Raw genomic sequence first — 12,383 nt, 5'->3', positions numbered from 1 at the left:
CCAGTTCAAAGCAAAATGAGCTTTCGAGAGTCACAGGAGAGCAACTCTCAGTCTTTAAGATTCCCTACTCTCTTTGATGTTACCACCAAACAAATCACTGACCCAAGATTAAAGGTGTCTGGATTGATCAGTCTCAAGCAAATGGAGAGTTCTTTACCTGCTCAGGTCCTTAGGATCTGAGCTAGGGACTACAGTATTGGCAGCAAAGCAGTCCAGCAGAAGGAAATGAGCACTCTCCTGCTTCCTCCATCTGCTCCAGATCCTCAGGGGGCCTGTTGAGAGGGACGTAAATAGACTGTGTTCCCTCCATACAGCCCAATCAGAACATATAGCCTTCAAGGGTATTAAATCCACAAGTATGGGAAGGTGGGATCATTTCACATTTCTCAAAAGATATCAATGATCCAGAGTTCATTGGGGAAAATAAATAAATAACAAAAACTATGTGTCATCTCAAAAGCAGCTCAGTTCAGGGACAGTTAAGCCACTTAATTGGCTGGGTTTGAATATGAGAAAATTGCCAAGCTTCTCTGAGCTTCAGCTCTCTACTCCATAAAATGGACTTAATGTTTGTGCTACCTACCACTTTACAAAGTTATTGTGAAGTCAACTTAAATCAACAAGCATTTCTTAAATGGACATATGGTTAAAAACAAGACAGCAAAAGAGCTTTATATACCTTTATATGGCTATATAAACATGAGATTTTATTAAAATGTGCTTCTCTGGGCATCTAGTCAAAGGTTTCCTTTCTCATGTCCCTCCTGAAGCTGCCTGTAAAGAAAATGCTCAAGTACAAAAAATCCAGGAACCCTTGAGCCTAATTGGGGCTGCACTTGCTGCCAATGGTTTATGTTGGGGCAAACATTGAGGGGGGCTGCCAATTTAACCAAGGTGTAAAGAGGTGGCCAATCAGACACAAGGGTAAATGTCACAAGATCTAGATCCTAGTCTTAGTCTTGGCCCTAGTCAGTCATCTGACCTAAAAGTTTCTCATTTGAAAAATAAAGGGATAAGATTAACTGAGTTTTCATTGAGGGTCAATAAAAATCCTGAGATTATGAAAGTGAATGATCTCTTGCCATCTGCCACAGGTCTGTACTCTGTAAATCAGACAAGCTAAATGGGAATACACACTTTAGATAGGTTTTAAATAACAAAACGGGGGGAAAAAAAAGTTAGGCCCAAAGTATTATGTTCACAGTAGGTATTTTGGCAACATGGTAAAATGTATAGAGTACCTACCAGGAACCAGAAGATTTGGGTTTGAGCCCTGACCCTTCTTATTTGCTGATATAATTTATTTTATACCTCTGTAAAATGAGGAAGGCTGGACAATCTCTTTAGGTCATCCCTTTTAATTCTAGAATTAGATACACTCAACAGGGTGTAAAACAGAATTAAATTTTCTCATTTGGTCCTAAAAAGGAAGGGGACTCTATTCTGTATATAAAAAGTGAGAATATATAAAAATATCTGGAGATGTCTGTCTGTAAGTTCTATGGTGAACACCTATGCCAAAGGAAAGAGTGTCTGCCTGGTAGCCATCTCAAAGAAGGTAGGAAGTGAAACCTAAATGTGGCCACTAGATGGGGCATACTTGTTTAAAAATAAAAACATAAAAAATTCAAAAAAATGTTTTTTTAAATTCTCTCCTTAACCAAGGAGAGAATTCTAACACAGCACACATAACCATGGCTGTGTTTAGGCCAATCATACATTGCAGGGATTGATGGGCCATGATGCTTTTCCCCATTAAATATGATTCAGTTACATGGAAGAGTCTGAATGCATTCCAGAAAGGAGTCCAGCAAAAGTCAATTATAATGTGGAATCCTGGGTTCAAGCTAAGGACTTTAAGGAGATCTATCTATTGGTTTAGATATTGGTTTAGATATCTTAGTGTTCTGGTTTTTGCCATTTCTATTACTTAATACACAAAATCAATAGCTACTTATTAGGGACAAGAATTTAATTTAGAGTCCCAAAGGGCCCTTGGAGTCAATATTATCAAATCCCTTTATTTTACAGAGAATAACACAGAAGCGCAGAAACAAAGTGATTTGTCCAAAGTGATACAATTTATGATTCAAAGCCAAATCCTCTGACCTCCCTGCCCCATTTCTCCCTATTCCAATCCATTTTCCACAAAGCTGCTAGTGGCATCTAGTAAAGCTTGGTCTTATCCTCTACTCAACAAACTCCAGTGGCTCCATATTGCCTTCAAAATCAAATATAAAATCCTCTGCTTGGCATTTCAAGCTTTTGATATCCTGGCAACTTTTATTTTCCTTCAAGGAACCTTCTCTGATTCCATCATATTGATCTCTTCATGGCATTTCACATCTCCATTTGCACTAGCTTTTCTGCTCTCTAGCCCTTCCCCTTCCATGTCTAGATTATTCTCCTTCTGTATCTTGGAATGCTTGGCTTCCTCTAGTAATAAATTTCAAAGTCCACCTTCTGCAGGAGTCATTTTTGGATCCATCTCAATTGCTAAAGCTTTCCCCTTTTAAATTTAAGTTTTTATTGTTCATCTGTTTGTGTGTGTGTATGTATTCATTTGTATATTTTTACCCCTAAGATCTTAAACTTCAATAGGCAATTTCCTTTATCTATCCTTAAGTGGCCCAGGACAAGTGCCTAATAAAAGCATATTCTAACTTTGAAACCCCAGCATCTAGCAAAGTGGATTACATATAGTAGGCACTTAGTTTTTTAATGGAATTAATATAATTTTAGAAGATTAATGTCCTTTAACAGACTAGGTATTAAAAAATTGGGGCTTAGGGAAGTCAAATGATTCACCTCCTGAGATCATACAGCCAAGATAATGATAGGATTGGGACTAGAAAACAATACTTTTTTTCCTCAACTACCTCACAATGCCTCTAGTATCTGGATTCTGTTTAAACTACTTCCTTTCACTTAAAGTCTCATTTTTAACTTGTATTTGTATATATATATGTATGCATATGTAAATACACACATGCAGACAAGAATATTGGAGTGGAATCCAAAATTCAAAAAATTAGCATAGTTTTTAATGATTTGAAGTTTATGGTTGGGTTCATACTGAGTGACCATGTAGAGACCCAGCACCACAATTTGACCATCTTCCTTTCATGCAAGAGTTCTTGACTTTTTGAATCATGGACCTTCTCAGCAGACTGATGAAGCCTAGACACCTCTATTTAAAGACATGTTTTTCAGTGTTGAATGACAAAAGAAATTATGTTGAAACAGTCAAAAAAAAAATTTTTTTAATGAACGGTTGCTTTCTTGGGAGTACATAGACCCCCAGGTTAGGAATGTCTGCTTGAACCTAAAGCTTCATGGTTCATGCCCTGACCCCCTAACACTTGATTAAATTAGCACCTGGATAAATTAATATCTTCTCCTTACCTCTTGTCCATAAGACCAGAGTATGGGAACACCAGAAATTACCTCTGAAGAATTATCTTAACTAGGAAAAATTAATCCTGTGGTTCCCGCAGAAGTTCAGGTTTGAAAATCAAAGACAAAGTGACTGATTTGCAGGACGCTAGACTGAATTAGACACAGAAAACTAGACCAAAAGTAGGAAGAGCTGGCTTTTTCTCCACTTAGCAGCCCTGTGGAATTGAAAATGCCCCTTAATATCATTGGTTCTCAGATTGCTCTTTGTTGAATGGGACACATCTTGCTCTGCCCACCTCTAAAGGTTATCCTGGGGAAAGAAGATGTCTGCAAAAGCTCTTTACAAATTTGTGATGTTCTTAAGGGAGATGATATTTCAGAGGGACATGTCCTCCTTTTCTAGAGAGCTTAGGTTCCAGAGTTCCATTAGACCTTAAAAGCAGTGCATATACAGAGGCCTGCTAAGGTCACCTCACACTCACACCAGATTTAACCATTTCTTCTCTGAACATGACAAATATAAAAGCAAAGGAAAGGGTTGCGTCCTTTTGGTTCCATCTTTATTTACAGGGAAGGATTAGAATACGCATAGGCAAGAGTATTTCATCACTAATAAACAGAAAAGGCAAATGTATAAACCTAAAACAAAAAAACAAAAAAATCTAATCTCTTACCAACAACCCAACCCTACTCCAGAGGCAATACTGGTAGCTACTGTCTCTCATATCCGTAAAGGCAGAGAGATCTTGAATTAGCAAGGGCAGATTTTTAAACATTTGCCTGATACAGAGGAAAATGATTCTCACTGATGGGTAAAGGGAACACCAAGTTTTCAGTTAGCCTCAGCAGGTTTCTCTCCTGCTTAAAACCTGCTTGCTACCATTCCAGCTAATAAAGCATGCTATGCCTACTAGACCCAAAGAAAAAAATTAGAAGGGTCAAGAAAGAATGGTAGGCATCCACTGGATCCTTTCTATAAAGAAGTCCAATCAGCATAGTATTCATGGGCTAAAACATATTTACTCCATTTTGAGGACTGGAAGATCTGATGTGTGAAAGGTGAGGTGAGGGCTGTAGGACAGAAGAACATGTGTTCCTAACCTCCCATTAACTGCAGTCTTTGCTGCCAGGCTGAGAGAGTTCCAAGAGACCATACCAAAAGATCACTTATTTATATATGACGCTGAATGAATTTAAAAACTTTTAATTTCCCATCCAAACCCAGAGCCATAAATCCTATGAGATTAGCTCACTCACCTCTTTAAAAGGCTCTTATGCCAAACTTGATCCAGCAAAGAAAGATGTTCTCAATTGACCTAGGCAACTATCTGACCTAGAATTCAATGGGGGCAAAAAAAAAAAAAAAAAAAGTGCTCCCCCCATGATTAACCACCCCTACTATCACAGAACAGATAGCTAGAGTAAACTTTTGGTAGTACTTTGCGGGCACAACTGCCACCTTTACCCTCTTCTGGCCTACAGTCAACTACTGCCTCTATGAGCTGGACCCAACTACATTTCCAATAGCATCCACTAGTTCTCCTAGCATCCTTTGCCCCATAATTCATCTTTCCTTTTCTTAAGTGAGTTATGAAGAATAGAGGAGGCAGGAGTTCTCTAATTTAGTGATTAGGGTGAAGCCAGACTGTCATCACATTATATAATGCAGGCTACCATACTGCAAGTCCCGAGTTTCAAGGTGGAAACTTAGCACCTTCTAGTAGTGAATCTGAAGGAACCCCTCCATTGAGTTCATCCTTAAGACCATCTGCACAGGGGCACATGAGGGCAACAGAATCTCAGAGAAGGAATTTGCCATGCCTAAAAATGATGGTGCCTTTTCTGGCACCTGGATCATACCCTTGAATTTCTCCTTTTCTTGGCAATCCCTGCTCTGTGCTATAATTTTGAAGAGACCCACTTTAGATCCTAGTCAACCCTAGGAAATACCACCCAGCCTCCTTTGCCTGTCAGTTGAATCTGTCAGTGAAAGGTTCAAGACTGTGATCAAACTGATGGAGGATAGAGCAGCAGTGGAGAGATTGGGGGCTAAGTGGGGTTGGTTGGAAAGGAGAATCTGCTCAGGAGATGGCCTTGGTCCCAATACCACAAGACAAAGAAGCAACTAAGGAGAAGAGGAGGTGACAACAGAAGAATCTGTCTTACAAGGCAGTGGGATAGGCAGCCAAGGCACTAAATGGTTTGGCACCTGGGAGCTTCAAGTAAAGTTGAGCATGGTACCGGCTGCAAGGCAAAGACTCTCTGAGACAGACAATTCCCATGGATAGAGCCTGCCCCCGCCTTGTGTTAAGGCCCTGTTCGGAGGCTCCTGGCCCTATTTTGTCCTCCCCCTCCCCATGCCTCAGAGCTCTTTGAAGTGTGACTAAAAAGGAATGTGACCAAATACTAAAAAAGATTCCAGAACTTCCACATACAAAGGCATGTGGTTCTCTTTTAAAAGATATACCTCCGGAGAGTGACACAATGAATCAATGACACTTTCATGACTTAAAACATTCTGGGAACTCCTCTCTCTTGAACTGCCTACAGAGAGCCATTATCTCTGGAGAAATTTTTTTTTTCTTTTTTAAAAGGTGGCACCTTTTGAGGACTGCCAAAGCTTTGTCCTTGGAGATAGGTTCAATGGAGAAGCATCCAAGTCCCTTGGAGCCAAATCTGATGAATAAGAAGGGGTAGACTGAGTCAGATGATGCCATCTGGGATTAAAAGAAAAGTTGTCACCAAGTGATGAGACTGGTTTTGTTTTGTGACTCTAATATTAAGACCTTGAAGGATACTTGTAGAGTTCCCAAAATGTTTGAACACTCTATCCCCTATCTCTGTCCATTACTTAGAAGAATCACATAAATTCTAGATAGAGACTATCTGGCAAATGTATAAAAAAATTAAATTAAATTAAATTAAATCAGTCATATTACTTTAAAATCACATCTCATGAATCCAGTAGTTCTGATATTTCCTTCCTCCTTTCCAACCCCAGAAGTCATCTAGAAATCTCCCAGGAAGGAAGATGTCACTAGGAGTCTAGATGGGGTTTACCTCTCTGTAATTGAGAGGGAGTTCATTACTAAAGATGAAAATATACAGTCCCCTCCTTCTAGCACCTCTAAGGCACAGGACGGAGCTGTTCCCTTCTCTGAGGTAACAGCAATTTTATCCTGGTTGTCACATTGCAAATTAAAATCATTGATGGGAAGGGGATCAAGCTCATTTTATTAAATGTGCATGCATTTTGTTTTTTTTTTTTTTTTTTTGTGGGGGAGGAGGGAGAAAACAAACCCCTCTATCAGAGGAGGGAATAGCATAAGTATCTTGGACTGATTCTCCCTATCACTGGGATAATTGGCCATATGGTAGGAGTCTGAGAGTCAGAACCTCTGATCAGAAAGGAAATACACTGAAGACCAGACCCTTCAGTTACTGTTCAGCAACAGGGTAGAGGAAATCCCAAGTACTAAATTCTTTCCAGATACCATCTAAAAAGCCAGTATCTAGAGAGGTCCTCACAATACTGGCAAATTCCCTCCTGTTCCATTTTGCTTGTTTCTGTGGTGACAGCAACCTCATAAAATTCTGACTTATTGTAGTATGAACCGGAGGCACCCTTAGATAGCCAACTCTCTAACTCTCTGAGAAAATCAAGAAGGGAAAAAAAAGGGATATGCAGATTAACTGGAAATGGGGAAAGAAGAGGGCAAAGAGAACATTCAAAACTTACTCTCTTCTGCAGGGCACTTCCTTCCCTGAGTATGAGTTTGGGGACTTCCCTCCTTCCCAACTAAAAGACAGAGTTCCTCTCTCACCTTTCCTATCCTTAAAGACTAGCCCCAGAAGATGGCATCTGACAGAAGAGAGTAGCACTGGGGGGCAGGGGGATGGGGAGGAATGTCAGAAGCTAATCCTTTCTAAAAATCCACCAGCACTCAGGACAATTTAGCTGTCCTTCCCCCTGCACCACTCCTCCTTGACAGATGCTTGAACTACTGGCTTATCCTATCTGGAAATGTAAGAAATAAATGCCCTCTGCCAGGGCTAAAGCACCTACCCCAGAAAATACAAGCACAAGCTCTCACAATATCCCCTTGGAAAATACTCACGGCAAACAGCTTTACATTATTCTACATTTACACAAAAATAGATTTTTATATATATATGTATATATTTATAACTGGTTACACGATGGACTCGTAATTCAGCATCACCGGTAGCTCTTGGCACAGTTTATCACTTAAAACTCAGGTCAGCTTCCATTTTCATCCTGCCCGTTCCAAAGTACAAAAATCAAAGGCATTTCATCTTCATGGGTGTTTTCTTACATACAGTCATGTCACTGGAAACACTATATACACAGATCAGTGGTGCCTCCTCGCCCTTCCTCCTTTGTCTCCTAGGTGAATAAGGGGTAGGGTTCAGGGGCAGGGACAAAGAGTCGAGCAGAGGAGGGTCAGTGTGGCCGGCTGCTTGACTCCGATGCCTGCCTCTTACGAGATGGGGTGTAACCATTGAGGCAGTTGGTTTGGCGCTTGGTAAGTCCCCCATTCAGGATATCTTGGATGTGTTGCACGATGAGGTTAATGGCCACTGTAGAGGCAGAGATACAAAATATTATGAGCCCAGGAAGAAACAAGGGAGAGTCAGAAAAGAGTTAAAAAAAAAATCTAATTCTTTTCTTTTTCAAGTTTTTTTTTTCCTCTTTCCTCCTTCCCTTTCTCCTTCCCTCTCTCTGTCTCTTATTTTCCCACTACATCCCTCCAGGACTCACCTATGTTATCCACACCTCTGGGAATAATCACATCAGCATATTTCTTAGTCTGTGAAAAAAAAATTTTTTTTAAAAATTAGCATTATAGAAGTTGGAGCTTCTGCAACACACTGTACTATAAGAGCATGGAATAGGAGAAGGTAGTCTAGGTTGTGACTTTGTACTCTGAGAACCTCAATTATACTTTGGTTCTGTTACTTAATACCTGTGTAACTGAGCAATTGTATTCCTTAACACCTCAGAGCTTCAGTTGCTGTATCTACAAAATGTGCTTAGATGATCCCTTTCAATTCGTTCTTAGGAATTCTTATGTAATAATTCCTTTGCTGTACTTACTAAAACCTCTAATTTAAAACGATGAGTTTTATGTAGTCAAAATTTTGGCCAGCCACATTGACTAATCCCATGGGAAACACATTATGAATGGGACTATAATTGATGCTTAGAGGAGTGAAGACACTTCAATTTTACATGCCAATTTCAATTTACTGTTTTTGCAATTTGCATCTTGAGCAACAGGCTGAGTTGCATCCCTCTCATTTCAGTGATAGTACTATGAAATATCTCTGGTTGTTATTACAGTACAGAAGTTATATATCTAATTAATTTTTTAAAGCTTATGGCAAAGATCTCTCAAAAAATTAAAGACAAACCATGGTAGGTAGAAACATGACTGATGAAGAGATTGGAGATAATTTAGAAATTAGAACTACCAAGAATAGAGAATCAGAAATTTTATCTGATTTTATCTGGCTGCCCCAACCAATGGGATAGCTGTATAGACAATACAACAATAGCAACTGTTTAAAAGATAAATTTTAAAAAGCTGAGTTTTCAATGACCTGTACTCACAATGATCTAATTGGCACTAAATCTTGATTTCAAGCTAATTTTGTCTAATCATTTCCTCTCCTTAAATTCATTCTGACATTTAACACTTATGTTAACACCTTTACTTGCTATTGTATACATTAGAATTTAATAAAGAAATGCAAACATTTCATTACTTCCTCACCAAACGTGATCTATTGCAAAAAAGGAAAAGTATAAAATCATCCACAAGGAAAAATTGGACAAATAACCAGTGAAGGAACTGTTCTGCTTAGAATTTCACATAGATGATTCAAGAAGAAAACCCACATAACAATTTATTCTTTCCTTAAGGAAAGAAATAGAGAACTGTGGAAAGGGAGGCATACAATGAATGAAAACTTCACCTGGAATTCCAAATATTTTAAATATTTTATATTTATATTATATGCATATAATATAAAATATTAAATATTTTAAAGCTAAAACATAAGTGATTTAGGGAGTTTACTTGCCCCAAAGCTTGTCTTATATTAATGACTATAAAATAATTATTCCCAAAATGTTTATTTCCTGACTAATTTTTGCTCAGACTTCTATCAGTCAATAAGGAACAAAAAACAAAAACAAAAACAAAAACAAACCAAACTACTAATTTCCTAAACTGTAAAATTAAATATTAATTCTGTTTTGTTTTACTTGAGTTCCAAAAGTAAACAGAAATGTGCTTTCTATGTGGTTTAACTCAGCATGACACAAATCCATCCAAACAATAGCATACCATCTTTTCTCCCTATACTGACTAAGCTCCAAATTCTTGAGGGATAGAATGATACATCCTTCAGTCAATATGTAGTTTTTGCATATAATAAGTGATCAATATCTACTGACTGATTGTGTACTGGAATTTTGAGTAAGAACAAAGAGTTATGATGCATGAAGACAATGAGAAACTCTGAGAAACAATTTCAAGTAATAATCCTAAAAGGTCAAATATAAATTTCTAAGACTGATGAACTAGAACAGCATTTTATAAAAATATTCCCTAGCCAATCCTGAACTAAACTGAACACACATTCCATCTCAGTCCCTGACTTACAATGGAATTTGTTGGCTTTTCTTGAGTAGAATAGAATAGAATTTTTTCTTGAATAGCAGGATTAGAGGGAGGAACAAGCAGGGATGGTAGGAGAACTAGATGGCCCCAAATTCTAATTTTCACCAATGTGCTCAGCAAAAACCCCTAAAACAAAACAAAATTACCCAGAGTTACCTATGCTCACATTAAGAACTTAGGTAAGACTTACAGAGGGGAAGAAGGGGACAAGTTATTGTTAAGCACCCATTATGTGCCAGATACCAAACTGCTTTTAAATATATCTCATTTGATCCTCACAATAAACTTGGTGCTATTATGAATCTGTTATATACTATTGAGGAAACTGAGGCAGATAAAATTGTGACTTGCCTGTGGTCATACAACTAATAAGTATCTGAAGCTACATTTGAATTCAAGCCTTTCTGACTCTAAACCAAGTGCTTTTTCCACTGAGTCACCTAACTATCTCTCTCTTTAGAGACAAGAATGACAGTATGTCTGCTTCTCTACTACTAAGGCCCTTCTGGTACCTTTAGCCTATTACTATCAGACCTAAACTTAAAAAGAAAATTCCCAAAAGGAACCAGGGCCCTTGTTGCCCTAACAGAATCCTTGAGATTTCTTCTATTTCTGATCTGACACTATCTACTTAAAATTAGCCCTGGTTTGTGATGATTTTCTACCAGTTAACTAGAATCTCTTTAGTCAGACTTAACAACAGAGGGACTTTTTTTTTTTTAAACCAAGTTTATGGAATGGAAGTATAAATGAAGATGAAAATCTTACAATCTATTTTTTAAAGGGATAAATAGAATATTCACAATTCTTGGCTTCATAGACCAAACAACTTCCTCACCCTTCAGAAGGACATCTACCTATCAATTAGCTCCCAACAGATGTCACTCAGGACCACCAGGTCAAATTCCCATCCCATAATAGTGTGAATAAAATGGAATCAGAATGGTTAGGAAGAAATTTCCTCCCACTCTCTACCCCCGTCAATATCATTGAAATAAAGAGAGGAAATTTCTACAGTAAATAATTCTTTTTTTCAGATCCGTCTCCCACTATATCATCTTGTCCCCTTCCCTCATGTACGAGGGAAGTTGAATCAGGAGCTGGGCTCCAATTTTACAGAAACAAAGACTTCTCCTTAAGGGATGTCTTGATCCCCTCCCCCCCATATGGACTAGTTACTTCACTGGTGAGCTGGAGAATTTACAAGACCGAGGTTGATGGCTACAATTGACACAAGACTAGTCAATGGCTGGGAATCAACAAGGAAGTGGGGAAATTTTTGAGGCAAGCCCCAAGTACAAAGTGCATTTTATGTTTCCCTCCCAAATTTAAACCATCTGCTTTAGTTCGAAGTCAAAACCAAAGAAGAACGTTAAGAGGTAAAAACCTGTGGGAAAATCGTTAGAACAAATCTCATAGTATACAACATTTCCTACTTTCCCCCAATAATATGACCAATATGAACCCATGAAACTTACTTAAATGTGATTATCATACTGAGAATCAGCTTAGTAGAGGCTGCTGAGTATCTAGTAGTTGGCTTGAGATCTGGCAACAAAAAATACTAGATCCCTTGCCAAAGTGATGCAAGAGAGAACTACTTCCAGAATCTTCCTTGGAGTGGGTACAATTAGGTTTGCCAGGCAAGAAATTGGTTGAGGTGGCTTTTTTCTGGGCTTTAAGAAGGGAAATAACTCTGACATCAGTAAGGAACAGGGAGGAAAGGGAAGCTAGTTTCCTCTGAAACTAGGGTAGAGTTGCATCAATTTGAGTAAGTTTTGTTTGCATTATTGAAATTAATTCATTAATTAGAGAAGGAGTTGGATGGAGGAGGTAGGGGACAATATTAGAACTTACTGGCAAGCAGAATTCCTCAAAGGCAGGTTTGACAAAGGTAATGTACTGAGATAAGATCTGTTCGAGGTCTCTCCCTCTTTCACTGATGTCCCTTAACACTACAAAAGAAAGAAAAACAACAGTCAATAAAATGATGCATTGGCCAACACCTCCCTCCCTTTGAAGCCCTCAGGTCTCTGGCAGACAGGGCCCATCAGATTGTTCAAAGAACAGGCCAGATGCAATTTTTGGTTTTTTTAAATAATAGTTATTTTCTCCAAAATATATGCAAAAATAATTTTTAACATTCACCCTTGAAAAATCTTGTGTTCCAAATATTTTTCTCCCTCCCTTCCCCTAGACAGTAATCCAGTATATGTTAAGCATTTGCAATTCTTTTTTACATATTTCCACAATTATCACCTTGCACAAGAAAAA

The 12,383-nt window shown here is 38.4% G+C and overlaps 1 protein-coding gene across 2 annotated transcripts in view; it reads right to left on the bottom strand.

Moving 5' to 3' along the window:
- Positions 1 to 7,555: 7,555 nt before the first annotated feature.
- UCK2 (uridine-cytidine kinase 2) overlaps positions 7,556 to 12,383 on the bottom strand; it is a 128,603-nt gene continuing 123,775 nt past the window's right edge. For both annotated transcript variants that reach the window (XM_074266485.1, XM_074266484.1), the window contains 3 exons: positions 11,967 to 12,064; positions 8,183 to 8,231; positions 7,556 to 8,001 (listed from right to left, as the gene is read on the bottom strand). In XM_074266485.1, coding sequence (XP_074122586.1) covers positions 7,865 to 8,001; positions 8,183 to 8,231; positions 11,967 to 12,064 — 284 coding nt within the window. In that variant the 3' untranslated portion in view covers positions 7,556 to 7,864. The remainder of the gene's footprint in view (positions 8,002 to 8,182; positions 8,232 to 11,966; positions 12,065 to 12,383) is intronic.

Source organism: Sminthopsis crassicaudata, chromosome 4 (genome assembly GCF_048593235.1).
Source record: "Sminthopsis crassicaudata isolate SCR6 chromosome 4, ASM4859323v1, whole genome shotgun sequence".
NCBI lineage: Eukaryota > Metazoa > Chordata > Mammalia > Dasyuromorphia > Dasyuridae > Sminthopsis > Sminthopsis crassicaudata.
Note: the sequence above shows the minus strand (reverse complement) of the source record. Positions and strands in the feature narration are given on the sequence as shown.